Raw genomic sequence first — 16,412 nt, forward strand, 5'->3', positions numbered from 1 at the left:
CTCTCTGGAGCAGCTAGCAGAATGTTCTTAACAACTGTCACTGTAGTAAGATCAGTGAATTTCTCTAACATTTCAAAACCAGAAAAGCAAGGCCATTAAGTCTTGCTTGTTTTATTTTCATAACCCGAGGAATGAAAGCACACTGAATGGATCATTAACTACTTGACTGGCATAATTAGCAAGCAACTACTCTACTACTACAGTTTTCAAGATTATTTTCAACTGAACGAGGCTAGCAATCACTTACTGTATTTAAGGCAAGCATAATTTTGGACCTAAAAATTACTGTGGCACATAGCAATGAGATGAGCCAGAAAATCATCATCACGCCTGAAGACTGTACTCCTTTCATTCTTTCATGTTGTATCAAAAACGTGGCAAGCAACTGTCAACAAACAAGATACATGTATTTGTAAGAGAGGTTTTAAAACAACACATTACACACATATGCAAAGTAGAATGCTAGAATGTATTCATTTAACATTTCATGTCCAATCTCTTCCAGGTTTTTTATTGTTCTCTCCCCAAAAATAGCAGGTGTAATCACTATCATTCCATGCCTGTGATAAACGTCAGACAACTGCTAATAAACAAATAGCAGGGCATTTCCCTTGAAACTGACATTGTAGAGATACTGCAGTGAAAGAAGACAATACTTAGCAAGGATAGAAAGAGGTTGAAGATGACACCTGCATGCCTTGCGTGGCATTTTAAGACTTTGGACCAAACCATGAAACCTAACAGGCACTAAATGCCACACAAAGAAAGTTTGTAACAAGTTGGTAACATCTTCAACAATCTTTTTTGAAGTTCATTGAAATTTGTGTTATATAGATTTCCTCATAACTTGATTCTTTCACCCTACATCTGAATCAAGTTATTAAATGAAGAGCAGCTCAACCTTACTAAAATAAAGCAGGATAACTAGCACTGGCTTGTATGTCAACAGGTAACACACCAAACAAAGCTAGGATAGTTTTTGGTTTTGTTTTGTTGTTTCCCCCCACCCCAGAAGAAAGCACACACTTCAGGTTCAACACTTCGCAATTAAGCTGTCAATTAAGTCTGTATATATATATAACTGTAACTTAAAGAGTTAAAACACTGCAGAAGAGTAAGATGCACGTTAGTGATTAAGCCTTTGTGCCACCCAAGGATGTAACAGAAGAACTTACCATAGTTATACCCAGAACAGTAGGGCTAATGAGAAAAAACGGAGCTCGAAAAATATTTTGACTTCTTTCCCAGAAAGAGTAGAAAAGGTCTGCCCAGCAGACTATCCACAGTATTAAGCCCAAAGCCTGCAATATAAAAGTGTGTTTTATACACGAGGTCACACAGATCAGGCAGCACGACGCTGCACGCAATGGGCTAATGGAAGAGGAGCCACTATGAGATCACCTCTTTTGGACAATCCTTCTAAGCAACAACATGAAAGAATAATTTGGTTTTACCTACTGAATCCCTCTAACAAGAAAGGAGTTCATTAACTTTCAGTACCATACATTTGAGTTGCCTCAAAATAGTGTGCTTTAACTGGCCTTACAAACTATTTAAACAGCTTTTTTAATACATCAGTTTCAGAAAGCAATAGAAAAACACAACACTTGGAAATCAAGCATAAGTAGAAGCAAATTACAGTTGAATTGCACACACAGGCAGGCTGACGTTCAACAAAACCAGTTGTGCTACATCTAAAAATAAATAATCAAAACTGAATCAAGAGAAACAGAATCACAGAATGGTTAAGATTGGAAGGGATCTCTGGAGGTCATTCGATTCCACCCACCCAGCCTAATAAGTAATGATTTTAAGGAGTCACATACCGTTTTGGCTTTGTTGAGGATTGACATTTGGATGTAACCCCTGTCATGACAACGAAGATATAGAAAGTACACTGGGAAGCAGACCCACAAGTAAATACAAGGGACCCAGACCAAGACTGTGTTCTGAAAGCACTGGGTGAAGTCTGGATTTTCTGTGTGCCATGTCAGATTCCAATCCTGAGGAGGAAGAAAAAAAAAAAGGAAACAGTTAAGAAAAAGCAATCACAGAACTCCTTTATTAAAAAAAAGCATGAGAAAAAAAATGTATACAGCTGTCTTATTCTGTAACTTATTGCATGCTTATTTATACCTGCAACAGACTAGCTCTGTACTGAGACGCATCCAATTTTATTGAAACTCTCACAGCTCAGAAATTTAGAATCTTTACAAGATAACATCAGTTTCATTTTTGTTGGCTATACAAAGCTACTATAACAGACAACACTCAAATGTAGTAATTAGGATCTTTAACAGCATTTACCAGGATTTTTACATTATGATTGCAGAAAAATAAGGTGACAATGCTAGCCATCTCCCCCTGTAACCATTATGCACAAATGACCAAATGTAGTTGGTCTGGCACAAAGTAGGAACAAATAGAATGAGATAACATCACTATTTGCAGAACAGCCTCAATTCAAAGTTGTATGCAGCAAATCCAGTTGCGAGTTTCTGGTGATTCATAAGAACAGCATGTAGAGAGAAGCAGCAGGCTCACCTTGAGCATATTTACCATCCAGCAACAACAAGATGTACATCAGTATAATTCACCACTTCCCTACTTCTCTCAACGTCATTCTTGAAAACAAGAAAAACCTCCATATGATCAAAGCAAAACTAAATTAATGAAAATGTAACCACTGTCCCATTATTGATACAAGGGCTATTTATGATGGCAGTAAATTCATCTTTGACAGTGTGTTTATTATTGGCATCTTCCAGCAGTGCAGTATTCAGCAGGCAAAGCACACCTTACAGGCCCCTGTTTGAAAGCAACACCTCCTGGGCAAGTAGGCGCGTGTCCAAAAGCTCCTTAACAAAAGTTTCCTCCTCAGCATTTTTTCCAACCGCTGCACACCTTGCAACTGCACCAAGCACCACTGCTGGGACCTAACAGCAGTAACCTCATCTGCAACAGCCTGAGCACGTCACAAAAACAAATGCTACTATCTACATTTTACAGACGAGGAAACAGAGCCAAAAGGAGCTGTGGTGCCTGCCTGCTCTGCTCCAACGTCAAAGCTGAAAACATCCCACTGCTCAGAATCACCCACCTTTATCTGTCCCTAGCTGGTTAAACAATTAAAAATAGAGGAAAACAGAACTAAAGAGAAAAAGAAGATTAAAAATCCAAAATTTTCAAGTAGGTTTTCCCTTAACTGCAACCATTTTCTATGTAGTGATATTTTCTACCCTTTTTTTCTCCCTTCATAAACATATTCTGAAAACACTGAAACAAAAATATTTTCCTTCTCTATCTTCCTCCTATTTCTGCCAGAATCCAGGACTCCTTCCTTGGTTGGATACAACACACAACATACACAGCTGCTATTTTTTCCCTGCAATCTTTTCATTTCTTATCACTCCTTTCAGTTAAAAAAAAAAAAAAAAAAAACCACGTCCAACCTAAATACAGGCAGTTCTCAGAAATTAACACTGCTACAACATAAAAACACCCAACTATGTTTTAGCTTGTGGTCACATAAGGCATTCATACAAGGGCTGCAGCTGTAAAGGCTGTGGCTGAGTCACAGGCTTATTAAGTTCCCCAGCTGCAAACCATCATTAGAAATTTCAGCTGAGTCATCCTTACTTTTAGCCACGGCACAAACCGTTTTTCAGCTTCCTAAATCCTGTCTGCTCAGCTTAATAGGCAAGAAAAAATGTCTCGTGACTCTGCAAGGACAGTTTACAACTCACAAATTAACACACTTAATAAGATTATACCAGAACACTGGTCAGCTTTACAACAACAAAAAAAGACACTTGACATATTCTTTATTTTTTTAATATTGTTGTTGTTATTTTTAAGATCTACATGCTCTTTAAAAAAGCAACTACTTCTTTTTCTTGTGCTTTCTAATGCCTGCTGTAATGAGACATCTACCAGACATCTACCAGAAAGGACAGAGCAGTGAGTGCACACATCTCTGCCACTTGGCTAAGCAAAAGAAAGACGTGTACACATAACTACCACGCATGTTGGATGTTTACATTTTTAAATATCCTCCAGTCAGTCTTCAGTTCATTGGACATTTATGTTTGCAATTGAAGCATTTCTGTCTGACAGACAAGAGGGTGAGATGCAATGGTATCTCAGGATTAACACAAAGTTGGGATGACTAAGCAGACTGGGCTAAGAATACTGCCAGAACTTAACAGCCACAGCAACTTCAATGTAAATTCTTTACACAGTACATTCTTTCAAGATTTGATCCAAAGGCTGTGGATATCCAATGGGAGCTCGCTTAGCTTAAATACACTATACTCATTGCATGCTATAGCATACTTGAGCTGTCTATACACAGGTGAGGTACAGAACTTCAAATCAACACACGTTTCAGCTAACAAAAGGTGAGGAAATCATGCAGGAAGAGACGCACAGAACTATCTTCCTCTGCTGGTTCTCTAGAAGCAACTCTCTTACAATGTAGTAGCACAAACAGGAAAAGACCTATACGTCAAACACTTTCTCCTGAGGACCTACTACGCACATCAAATACCATACAGATTCACCAAGACAAGCTGAGGGCTTCTCCAAAGGCAGACTGCACTGCCCACCTCCAGACTGGAGACTGTCAGGAGACCATTCCTGAAACAGACTTCCAAGGCTGAACTGAGATGCTCCGAAGGATTTCTTGATTTGTATGAGAGTCCATTTGTTTGGGTTTACATAGCAAGGTTCTGGCAGCTGGGAAGCTGAAGGTGCGGCCTCTGTGAGAAAAGCCCACAAGCTGCAGCAAGGCAGATAAGAGCCAGCTGCAATCAACTCTTGTCTGGAGACACACCACTGTCCAGAGCCCAGCCACAAGACAGGCTGGTTGTGCCTCTGAAAGAGCAGATTTAAGAAAGAGAAATCTATTGTGAACCAGCAGCTGGGTGAAAGCAGTGAGAGAAGCATCCCTGCAGCCCCCAGGGTCAGAGAAGGAGGACAAGAGATATTCCAGGCCTGAAGCAGAAGCTCCCTGCAGCACAGGAGAAGCCTACAGTGGAGCAGGCTGTCCCCACACAGCCCACGGATGCTGCACTGAGCAGGTCTCCACATGCAGTGATGGAGGAGCCCAGGATGGAGCAGGACGTCTGGAGGAACTGCTGCCCATGGGAAACTGTTGGAGCAGCTTCTGAAAGATGGGCTCCCCATGATACAGACCCATGTTGGGGCAGTTCTAGAAGCCCACACGGGATCAGCTTGGGAAGGACAGCTTCTATGGGAAGGGGAGAAGGACCCACACAGAGCAGGGCCTGAGCGACCATGGAGAAGCAGCACAGAAAGTGTTACAGACTGACCTCCATTCCCCTGTACTGCTCAGGGAGGAGGTGGGACGGGATGGACAGGGAGGCGGTTTTAATTCACTTCAGCCTATTAGCAACGGGTGGTACATTAATATCCTTTATACTGAGAATGTTTTGCCCATGATGGCACTGAGTGAGTGATCTCCTTGCCCTTATATATATATATATACATATATATATATACATACATATATATATGTATATATATATATATATATATATATATATATATATATATATATATACATATACACTCACAGGCTTCTCCCACCCTTTCCTGTCAAAAGAAAAGCATATTGTAAATTCTGCATGGAGGATACCACAGTGCTGGGACATTCAATCCAAGCTGGAAGGCACATCGCCTCCCATCATAAGGCCCACATGTACATGAGGTACACGAGTATTTTACAGCATTTTACAGTATTTTAATTACAGCAATCAGTTACGGGTACACGAGCCTCAACTGGTCCTGCTACTTCACACTGCCGATTCTCTTTTGTTTTACAGAAGCCAAGTTTACAAGCTGTTTTCCTTTCAGCACAAGACAATATTCTGTGAAAAATCTAGGTAGTAAAATACAACCATGCAGACCTTTGTACGTAGCATTTAAGAGAACTTAATTAGCTAAAATTGATGTTTTTCTGTGACTCAACTATTAGAAGCGATTTTAGCAGGTCCTATTCAAGCAATAAGCTGTCCATTTTCATTTCTTACTATTTTTCACTCTGATCAATGATTTAACACTTCTGTTTTGAGGAGAGCAAATGACAGGGATCCAAGTATGCACTGAAAACTCTACACAAACCAGCAGCCTCCTGCAATGCAGTAGGAAGAAGAAAAAAAGCTGTTTAGTTCTACAGTTACTACGTTGTATAATTTGGAAGCTACTTTCCATTGAACCATGACCTCAGGCTCTCACAGAAGTCACAGAGTGGTTCCTGGTAGTTTCTTGATGGATGCTGGGAGAAAAAACATCAGCTATGGGCTCACTTTCAGTCTGCTCCATGAACCCACATCCCAGGTGTTGTAGTTTCATTGGTTCTTTTCTTGTTCAAATCCCTTAGCAAACTTAAAGTTTACCACAGGATCAAATGGGTATTTTTTAAATCCTCTGACCTATTTCTCAGTTTTCATTTTAGAAAGTTGTCATTTCCATCATGAGCACCGTGGCTGAAAAAAAATACCAAGCCACAGCCTTTTTTTTTTTTTTGTGCCAAAAAATGTAATTTCTCCTATAGCACAGAATGGTTTCATATTATATTTCAAGTGAAATCCTCTATCTCATGTTTCCTGCAATCACATGGATCTATTCAGAGGTAAAACGCTTATTTAATGTTGCATAATCCCAAGGAAAATAAAGTACACGTTATATTAATTCCCATCTAAAATGTCAGGATCAGGCCAGTTAGAAGCACTGCCGGTAGGACTGTAGGATCAAGCTGTAACACAAAGGATCAGTTATTCTGCTGCTGGGGGAGGAGGAGAGCTGTGCCCCCAGCATGCCCAGACTCAAGAGTGAAAGTTTGACGCTTGCCAGGACCTTGTGCCTGGCAGTCTCCCTCCTGGCAGCCAGGAAAGGCTGCTAACTGAGCAGCCACCCACCTGTTCTCACATCAATAATCCTGTTTGACCCACAGCACATTTTAAAATTCCCATTAGCAGAAATACAGAGACCAAAAGTGCTCAGTTTCATGCCCGCTGTGCACAGGTGCAGGCTGCCAGCCACACTTAATATCACCTGTACCAACCAGCAGCAACTGAAAAATAAACTTTTCTATGCACATACGTAAAAAACAAGATTACAAAACTACACGGGAATCTTAATATCAAACAGCAGATTCCCTGCCTGCCTCTTCCCACATTGAAGGGTTTCTTGACCTCACTAAGCATGCAGCATCAGAAGAGCCACCACAAGCAGACCAATGGTGGAAAAAAAGGACGTCTGCCTTTAAAGCAGCTTTAGAAGGAGCCCTGAACTTGTTCTGAAGGTATCCGATATGACCATTCTTCATCTAAACAAACAGAAAACATGGCAACACTTGGCTATGCTAAAAAAATAAGGAAAACCAACAACTGAAGTGATCCAGATTTTGCAATAAATTACAAGGTCTGTTCTCTAGTCACAAATTTTAAAAAGCTCTTTGAAGTTATTCAGTTTGTCAAGTAACTTCCACTAATTTCAGCCTTGGAAGTTACAAAGCACTGAAAGAATGTTCTCTAAATGCATTATCTTTATTCTGTCATTTACATTCCACTGTCAGATAACGAAGTGTGGACCAAACCTCAACATTTCTTCAAGTCAGCATATTTAGACTAGAGCCTACAAGCACAAATAAGTACACGTGACCTTCACCAGCATAACATTCACTGTCCTGTGCTAACTGCTCAGATTAACTCACAGGAGGTGAACAAGGTGACAGATTGGTAAAAAATACAAGCAGCAATTATTGATACAAAAAAAATTTACTCCAGAACTCCCACAGAAAGCAGCAGATAGACCCACAAGTGTCAGTGACATTGCAACTGCAGCTCTCCTGTATGTCCAGCAAAATTCACAGGAATGGTCTTAACAGCGACAAAAAAAACCCAACAACACTAATATGACATTACAACCATCCCAAACTTCCTTCTATTTACAAGTCCTTTAAAAATACTATGTATAACCAAATTATTCTGTACAAAGTACTGCTTGCACTAGTGGATCCTGTGGTTCTAAAATCAATTCCAGATCTCCACCTTCATTCACTCATTCCCTCAGTTTCTCATAACATTATCTATTACAAAAGATTTTAGTAAGAATAAGTTCTCAGCAGCAATGGCTTGCATCACACAGATCTGATTTACCAACGTGGTCAAGAAAAAGCTTCTACCTTCCAGTCCTGGTACCTGCAGCTCTTTCTCCAAATCTCAAAAAATAGCATTTCCTATTGTTAACAATGAGTTGAAATCCTTTGTAATATATAGCTCTGCATCTGCTGAAACTCCACATACAATGGCAGAAAAACAGCATGTTTTCCCTTTGTTTCTCTTTTGGCTAAAAGAAGCAGCTGGTGCCAACAACTTGCTAGAAAAGGGAGCAACTGCACTTGTGGAATTTTGAAGCCAAAAAAGCCTCTGGAACATGGCATTGTCTCTGTGGGTTGGACAAACATATCACAAATTTCAGCAGCAACAGCTGGAAATTTAAAATACTTCTCTAGATGTAGTGCTGCTTGTGTACCATTAAACAGCATTCGACCACATGACAATAAAATATTGTTTACCATTGACAGTTTCAGAATCAAAAGGACAGCATTTATCTATCCATAAATTTCCAAAACGAAATCAGTTAACAGGAACAGGAAAAAATCCTGTTATTATCCCCTTTTGTTGTTGTTGAATAAGCTGCATCTGAAGCTCCCACAGATGCAAACAGTGAGAAAAAAAGTAATGCAAGGAATTCTAACTCTACTAGAAGTAAGGGAAAGGTCAGTCCCCTGCAGACAGCTTTTTAGAGATGTGACCCAGAATGACTTCAATGCAGCCCCAGTTAACCTCCCCTCAGTCTGAGTATAGCACAGTGCTTCCCTGCAAACTGCACCGTAACTGCAGGGAATGGCATAACTTACCCTGGGGTTTAAATGCTTTGAGCAACCTCGAAACAGTCGCACTAAATGACAGCCATAAAATGACAGACAACTTGTTAAGGAAATTTCTATCTAAAATACAGCATCAGGCTTCATTTTGCTGTACCTGCCCTAAGCCAACCAACCCCGAATCAACAGACGTAATATTAATTCTGTGAAAGCAACCACCAGCAAGACTCATTTTTACACGCTTAAACGTGAGAGAGCTGAGAAACTGCATCTGGCTTTCATCGCTGAATGAAACCACAACCAAGCAGTGAGAGCCTGACAATTAGCTGCTAATTATAATAAAGGCACCATCTTGTGTAAAGGCTTTAACCTTCTGCTCCTCCTCTGTCGCAAATCCTGCCCACACGTGACCTTTCCAAGTTAGGAAATGGAAGCACTTTATGGTCTGCGTACTCATGTAAATTCCTCACACCGAGGTTTTCAGAAACACATCCATAAAATTGATTGCTTTACAATTTAAAGGAAAACTTAAACTCACAACTTTGTACCAAGCGCACATCAGCACCACCCTCAGCTGCCTTCCTTGCTCTGCCACAAACACTCTGAAGAACAATCCAACTACAGCAACATCCAGTCATTACTACAACTGTGCCTTCCAAAGTCACTAGGGAAACCCACGTAGAAATTGCCAATGTGAAGAGGTATCTGAAAACCAAGTCTTATTACTAACCTTAACTAGGTAAAACCTCAGCCTCCAGTCAAGCACCAACCTCCCACCTTCTAAAACTTAAGACTACATATCTCTGCAAGAACATCACTTTTTCTTCTCCCTATTTTTCCAAATCACACATTGATTGTCTTTGTGAATAATTTAAGACTTGTGTGTGTGTGATATGCATCTATCATACTGCTTTATGTTAGCTATTATTTGTACTGAGCTTCCTTATTCTTCTGTCTTTTGTTTACCACTAAGATATCGCAGACCTCCCGCTCAGATAAGCCTGGAAGAAGAGAACAAACACACAAATTAAAAGCAAATGAAACCTGTTAAGTATGAACCTCACACACACACACCTGCATCCAGGCTCCCTACCATCTCTGTCTACCTGCCCAGCTTTACATTCAAAACGCAGCCATCTCACTTTCGATACCCCACCAGCACCCTCCCATGGCACACTCTTGCTGTTACTGTGAGCTGCCGCTGCTTACAAAAATATCTTACTGATACATTGCAAAATAATCATCTTACCTGCCCAGAGTTATTTCCTAAGTTATTTTATGCTTCGGTATATGCACCAAAGGCACTGCAAAAAGCTCTGGGATTCAAGAGATAAAGAGATTTACCATTTAGCTAATACATGACAGCATGAGACACAGAACTCAGATTGTGAAACCATCCCTTACATTAAAAAGCTGTTTTTCCTTCAAAACTCTCAGGAAGTTATCTGCAGGTATAAGCAAAAACCTCAACATTTCAGATTCTACCTGACTAACAAACATCTTCTAATGAATAACAGACTGCACATAAGGCTGGCAGAGCTGCTAGAAAGGGACTGAATGAAACTGCTTGAGTCTGCTTTTTCACATCTCGCACTCCTTTTTCATAGCAGACTCTGCATTCACATTGTTGTGATATTCAAGGCAAAACTACCTCAGCACTTCAGATCACAGACTACTTTTTCAATTCAAACAGACAATAAATTGAAATGCAGGTACTGCAGAATGTTTCCCCTGACCCATAAGTTTTCATCTTCTCTTTTTTTAAAAAAAGCTCTTAGTATTATCAACATCTTATACAGCTGCAACCTGATATTATGGATGAAACACTCAGTGAGATACTTTATCATGATAGAGGGAGAGCAAGTATGACAAAGCACCCTTCCAAAAAGGAACTGTGATTCAAAGAATGACAAGAAACAGTTAAGTTCCACATACAAATCTGATTGCAGTCAAAGTTCTCATGCTGGGCACCAGAGACAGGTTGAACAGGGAGAGGAAGAAAAGGGTGAAGAAGATAGCAAATGGGGCTGCTGGCTTCTCAGAGCGGGTATTAAATAAAATCACTGTTAATTCTCAAACAAGGACTTTCAACAATAACATTCCTTGAGTGTACAACTTGGCCAGCAAGGTTTAAGAAGATTAGCACACAGTTTCTAAAGGTGCACTGGGTCCTTCCAACCAATGAAGCTTCCCCTAGAATTTAAAACTGAGTTGTCCCAAATTCAACACCAGGCTTGAAAGAAAGCACATCTCACTGCAGCGGGGTTTGCCAGCACCAACCAGAACATCTGATGTGACCACAGCTTACCACAAGAATGCAAATACACCCATATTGTAAATGCAAACCAGTCCCGGGAAGAGGAAGCACGCACTGCACAAGACAGGAAAGTCCGCAGCACACATACAAGCAGTATCTGGAAGGCCAGTAAAACACAGCTTACACGTGGGCATTTTCTGGAAATGCATTACAGCTTCAGCTTCAAACAACTGTAGCAACTATGGAAATATCATAAAATGTACCCAGAGTATCCAAAGCCACCAATGCCAGCATTTCTACCCTTCCTACCACTGGGAACAACATACCAAGGCAGATATATAGGATAAGTTCAGTAAAGGAGAATACTTTCCCAGACACATCTTGCATCAGTGGCAATTCATAATTGTTCTTCTGCAGGATTGGGAGAATCCAGAAACCAAACAACCACACCCAGAGGAACTTTTACTCAATAAATTAAAGGCCATCACCACGTGGCTTGAAGAAGGATAACAAATCACAAAACTGTCTAAATTTTTGGGAACCAGAGCAGCTAGTGAAAAAAAAAAAAAAACCAGAACATTTACTAATTACATAAACATGACAAAAGCTTCATAAATAACCATATTACACACACACACAAAAAACCTATTTATGTAAGAGACAGTATCATCAGAAAGCCTACGCAAATGAGCTGTTGCAAACACAGCAGCCCAGTTCCTGCTGCTACCTGATGTTTCAGCTGCCCAGTTCCAAGCACTGAAGCCTCAGTTATTCACGAATCTGTTACTCTCAGTTAAGTTCTTCCATAAACAGAAATTTGAAACATGTAGCATCTAAAACTCTTCATGTACAAAGGCCTGCTTCCAGGGAAAACAGAAAAACTAGAACAGCTGATGGGTGCTCACAGTTCAGCCAGTTTTGAGAAACCTGAAAATCAACTGGAAAAAGATATTAACATCAGCAATGTAAGAGCGGGTTGCTTTCAATCAGCCAGAAAAGGCAAACACCTCCAAGTGCTAATGGTTTTACAGTATTTGCTAAGTAATATTTCAACGGTTCTTGAGATAAGTGCACAATGGTATCTGCCGAGATTATCTCATCTTTTCTGAACTGGTGAAGGCAGCTCATTAGCTCAGAACTATTCGGCAAACATCCGACGAACAGCGGCAAGTTCTTTTAACAGCCAATGAACATCCACGTGTTTTCCTCATATCCCCGCATCACCTCACTCAACGACCGCTCCACTCCACAAAGCAAATCCACCACAATCCTGCCCCCGCTGCTCCGGCACTCGGGAGCCTCCCCGGACCGAACGGCACCGCGCTGCATCGCCGCCACATCCCTCAGCCCAGCTCGGTGGGCCGTAGGACGGCCGTTCACCCACAGCGGGCCGCAAACTCACTGCCGATAGTTAAAGAAGAGCCAAAGCGGCGCTACGCAAACGCGACACGACCGCTACCCTGCAGCGGCGCGTCTTCGGCCTCCTCACAGGCAGCACGCCGCTCCGCTTCGTGCCGCCAGCGCGGAGGCAGCCAGCCGCCGTTATTGTTGCCGCAGCACACGGAGCTCGCCCCTCGCTTCCCGCCCTCAGGCCGCACCTCTCCCCTCGCTTCCCCCGGCACGGACTGCCGACCGCCCCACCGGAGCCACCGCGCCCCACGGCTCCGTCCCGCGCTCACCCAAAAGGGCTCGGAGGCATCCGCGCTACAGAGGCTTTCGATCCCCATGTGGCGTCGAGGCGACCCGCGGACCGCCGCGGCAGCGCTGCGCTTCCCCCTCCGCACCTCTCCGTGCCCGGGCGGCGGCGGCCGGCAGCGCCGGCGCAGCGCCCTGATTGGCTCCGCGGTCACGGGGATGCGGGCCCCGACGGCGCCGCCGCCCGCGCCGCGCGGCCCCGCCTCGGCGTGGGCGGAGGCAGGCGGTATGGCACGCGGGGCCGCCCGGAATCGGCTTGGGGCCGCCTGGCGCCTCTGCGCTCCGGGGCGGTGGGCGGTGGGAGTAGGAACGGCCTCGGCTCCCGCTCGGCGAAACCGGCGCCCCCGCCTCGTCTTCCGCCCGCGCACCTGCGGATCGTGCCGCCCGCCCCGGCTCCCGTGGCGCCGAAGGCGCGCCGCTCCGAACGCCCCGCGGCCCCGGGATCCGCGCTGCCCCTCTGAGGCCGCGTCGACACGGAGCCGGAGAGCCCCGACGCCGTCCGGGGAAAGAGTCTCGTCTCTCTTTCATGTGTTTCACTTCCCAGCGTGAACCAGTTAAACTGGTTTCAAAACCCTGAACTAATTCTAATTGTTGCTAGCGGGAACTGAAACAACCAAAATAGCCTCACCCGCAGTTTGCACTAAAATACTATATGCTAGTGAAGTAACTCGCCGCCCCGCGGTGGTACTCGATTGTCTCTCGCTCCGAATTTCAGTGCATCAGTTCAACCTGCAGGGCAGCGGCCCGCCGAGCTGACTCGAAACGGCGGAACGGCCCCGCGGCGGTGCGGGCGGTACGAACGGCTGCGGGAAGCGGAGGCTGCTCACGTGCTGCCCTGAGCTGCAGAAGCATCTCAAGGCTTCGACTTGGAAGTCAGAGACAGAACCCCGCTTATAAAATGTTCTTTTGCATCCAGAGCGCCTGTTGAAATGAAAAGGTTGTTCGAACAAACACCGGGTCTCGTTTGCTGAACACGCAAGTAAAAAGCAACGCGCGTACAAAACAAGCGTGTCACAAACTGCCTCTTGACTCAGGCGCACAGCTTGGCGGAGGTCTCACGGCTGCGCTGCTCGAAGCCAGCTGCAGCCAGCAGCCCGTCCCACTGCGGCGTGTCTGGGCAGGGCGGCACAGCGTTCCCGGGAAGCCCGGTGCAGCAGCCAAGCAGCAGAGCTCAGTCTGCACTGCTTTCCTGCATTCCTTGATGAACAGAACGGAATTATCATAGGAAAGCCAAAACTATTTGGGTTTCAGGAGTTACACTCAGTGCGTCAGCCTAAGCGATACCTTGTTAAAATCTTCACGGTGCTGCCCTCCTGTTGATTCCTCAGATTTATTTTTATTGAGTTTCTGCCCCGTTTTGTACACTTTCTAAATTCATCTTAAAATCCTGCTAGAGACACGGGTGGGTTGGCTTTTGTTACTTTCATGCTCACTACAGCACCTGTTGAAAAAGTTGTCGTAGCTCCAGTGGTGTTATCCTGCTGCCCCGTGGCTCTAAGCACTGCCTTTTCCTCCAGTTTAATCTGCAGTGCATATAAAGTTGATAGCTCTCACTATCACTAAAAGTTACCGGTTCCAGTAGGCAAGGTGGAATAATTTTTTATAGCACTGTTGATAAGAGAAGCCAGGGAAAAAACTGCTGAATAGATAACACAGCCTCTAAGAGCTTACTCTTCTACGCATACTGTGTGTGAGTTAACAGAATACAAGCCTGTACTTGAAATGATACAGCAGAAAAATATTTAGGATATGGAGAACATATGTAGAAAAGTAAGCATGAAATGAAAGGAGGGCCAAGAAGAACACATTTCTACCCACTTGTTTTTCTCTAGATACTACTGCATGCTGACAGAGCAATAATATTTAAGTTACACTTTCAGGATTTCAGCTTTCCAAGGACTCCAAAATGTTTTTCAGCCATGGGAAGACCCTGTATGGTTCATGCACCAGGTAAATGATGGTTCTTATATCTAAAAATACCTAGATTTGCACCTCAAATGAATTCTCTTCCAATTAGTTCCATCTCTATTAGAAATTCCAACAAAATCAACAGCCAAGATTTTAACTGAAGTGCCGCCAAAATGCAGAGGAAATAATTTAATGCAAAGAATAATAGGATCAAAGAATCATTAAGGTTGGAAAAGACCTCTACAAACATCTAGTCCAAATGCCAGCTCATCCCTGACCATGTCTCTCAGTGCCACATCGCCCACAACTCTTGAACACCTCCAGGGACGATGACAGCACCACTTCCCAGGACAGCAGTGCCAGTGCCCAAACAGTGCTCCTGAGAAGAAATTGGAGCAGAAGAGTTCAGAAAAATGTAAGACTCAAAATATTTGTTGTGAAGAAAAAAATTGAGCTGACACAAAGACAAACCATTGAAGTACTACAGGGGTAAGATCCCACACTGCCATAAAGCCTCTGAACATGGGTTTCACAAACCATTGTTATAACTGCATCTTCTGAAACAGAGATTAATACTTACATAAACATTAAAGTCTTGTTTTAAAGCTGTTTTCCTTGTAATCTCAAAAATAACGCACCTGAAATTCTGTTCCAGATCCTGAACTTTGCTTTGAAATTAAGCCTGGGCAGGAAATATGGGATGGAAAACAACATCTGCTTATCAATTGGAAATTACGTGCAAGAAAGCCATGACCCATGAGGTCATGGAGAAATTTGGGAGGATGTGGAGAGAAACGTTTGCCTGTGGGGATGGATGGCACATGCAGAAGGTCAGCGATTGCACTGAGGGGAAGGCAGGGAGCAGGCAGCGCTGTGCTGCTGAGTCACACTGCAGCCACACTTCTGGAGAATTCTTTTTTCTCCTCTTTGCATTGCTCCCTTTTAGCTATTCCTTGAAAACTCTGAATATAAATGTTTGCTTTGAGAGGAATGTTTGGGGAAAAAAAAAAAAGCAACACTTTGCTAGGTTACTAAGTGGCTCCATGCTTGAGAGGACGCCCACGTTACTCCAGGCCAGCGGGCTGCTGTGCTCCTTCCAGACCATGACACATCCACTTGTTCATCTGTACTGACTGCACTTCCTCTGGAAAACACTTCATCATCCAAAAGCAAACCCTGTCAGCTCATCAGAGCAAGGCGAGGCCGGCACCAAACCCGCACCAGAGCCTCACAAACCCGACTGCATGGCTGCAGCCAAGTCCTTCTAACCAGAATCTGGTTTTTGGTGCATGGAAAGTTCATCTTTGAGAGACCTCGAGCAAAACTCTCCAGGGAGGGACTCTCTTCACTCTTTTTTTAGACTAACACCTTTTAAATTAGAGCGGAAAACACTACAGCAATGCCAGAACGTCCTTCCTCAGCCTCCGCTCGCACGCACAAAATACCTGAGAGTAATTCCGCGTACACGTGTGCACCGCGTACTGTTTATCCCGGTTTGCCCTTGCCGGCGGACATCCCGGCAGCACAGGGCGCCGCCCGGCGCTGGAAGCCGCTCCCCGTGCAGCAGCGCCCCGCCCTCAGCCCTCCCGCGCCCTCAGCTGCCTCGGCGGCAGCTCCTCAGACAGCGCGCCCCAGCAC

The 16,412-nt window shown here is 43.7% G+C and overlaps 1 protein-coding gene across 3 annotated transcripts in view; it reads right to left on the reverse strand.

Moving 5' to 3' along the window:
• The window catches only part of LOC128079142 (multidrug resistance-associated protein 1), a 47,825-nt gene extending 34,794 nt beyond the window's left edge, over positions 1-13,031 (reverse strand). Inside the window, exons 1-4 of one of the 3 annotated variants that reach the window (XM_052680105.1) lie at positions 12,851-13,031; positions 1,827-2,003; positions 1,176-1,301; positions 248-385 (exon numbers count right to left, since the gene is read on the reverse strand). In XM_052680105.1, coding sequence (XP_052536065.1) covers positions 248-385; positions 1,176-1,301; positions 1,827-2,003; positions 12,851-12,898 — 489 coding nt within the window. In that variant the 5' untranslated portion in view covers positions 12,899-13,031. Of the gene's footprint in view, positions 1-247; positions 386-1,175; positions 1,302-1,826; positions 2,004-2,797; positions 2,900-11,898; positions 12,037-12,850 lie in introns of those variants that run through there. The other 2 variants (XM_052680107.1, XM_052680106.1) reach the window with 2 other exon arrangements.
• Positions 13,032-16,412: the final 3,381 nt, after the last annotated feature.

Source organism: Tympanuchus pallidicinctus, unplaced genomic scaffold (assembly GCF_026119805.1).
Source record: "Tympanuchus pallidicinctus isolate F22 unplaced genomic scaffold, pur_lepc_1.0 scaffold18, whole genome shotgun sequence".
In the NCBI taxonomy this organism is placed as follows: Eukaryota; Metazoa; Chordata; class Aves; order Galliformes; family Phasianidae; genus Tympanuchus; species Tympanuchus pallidicinctus.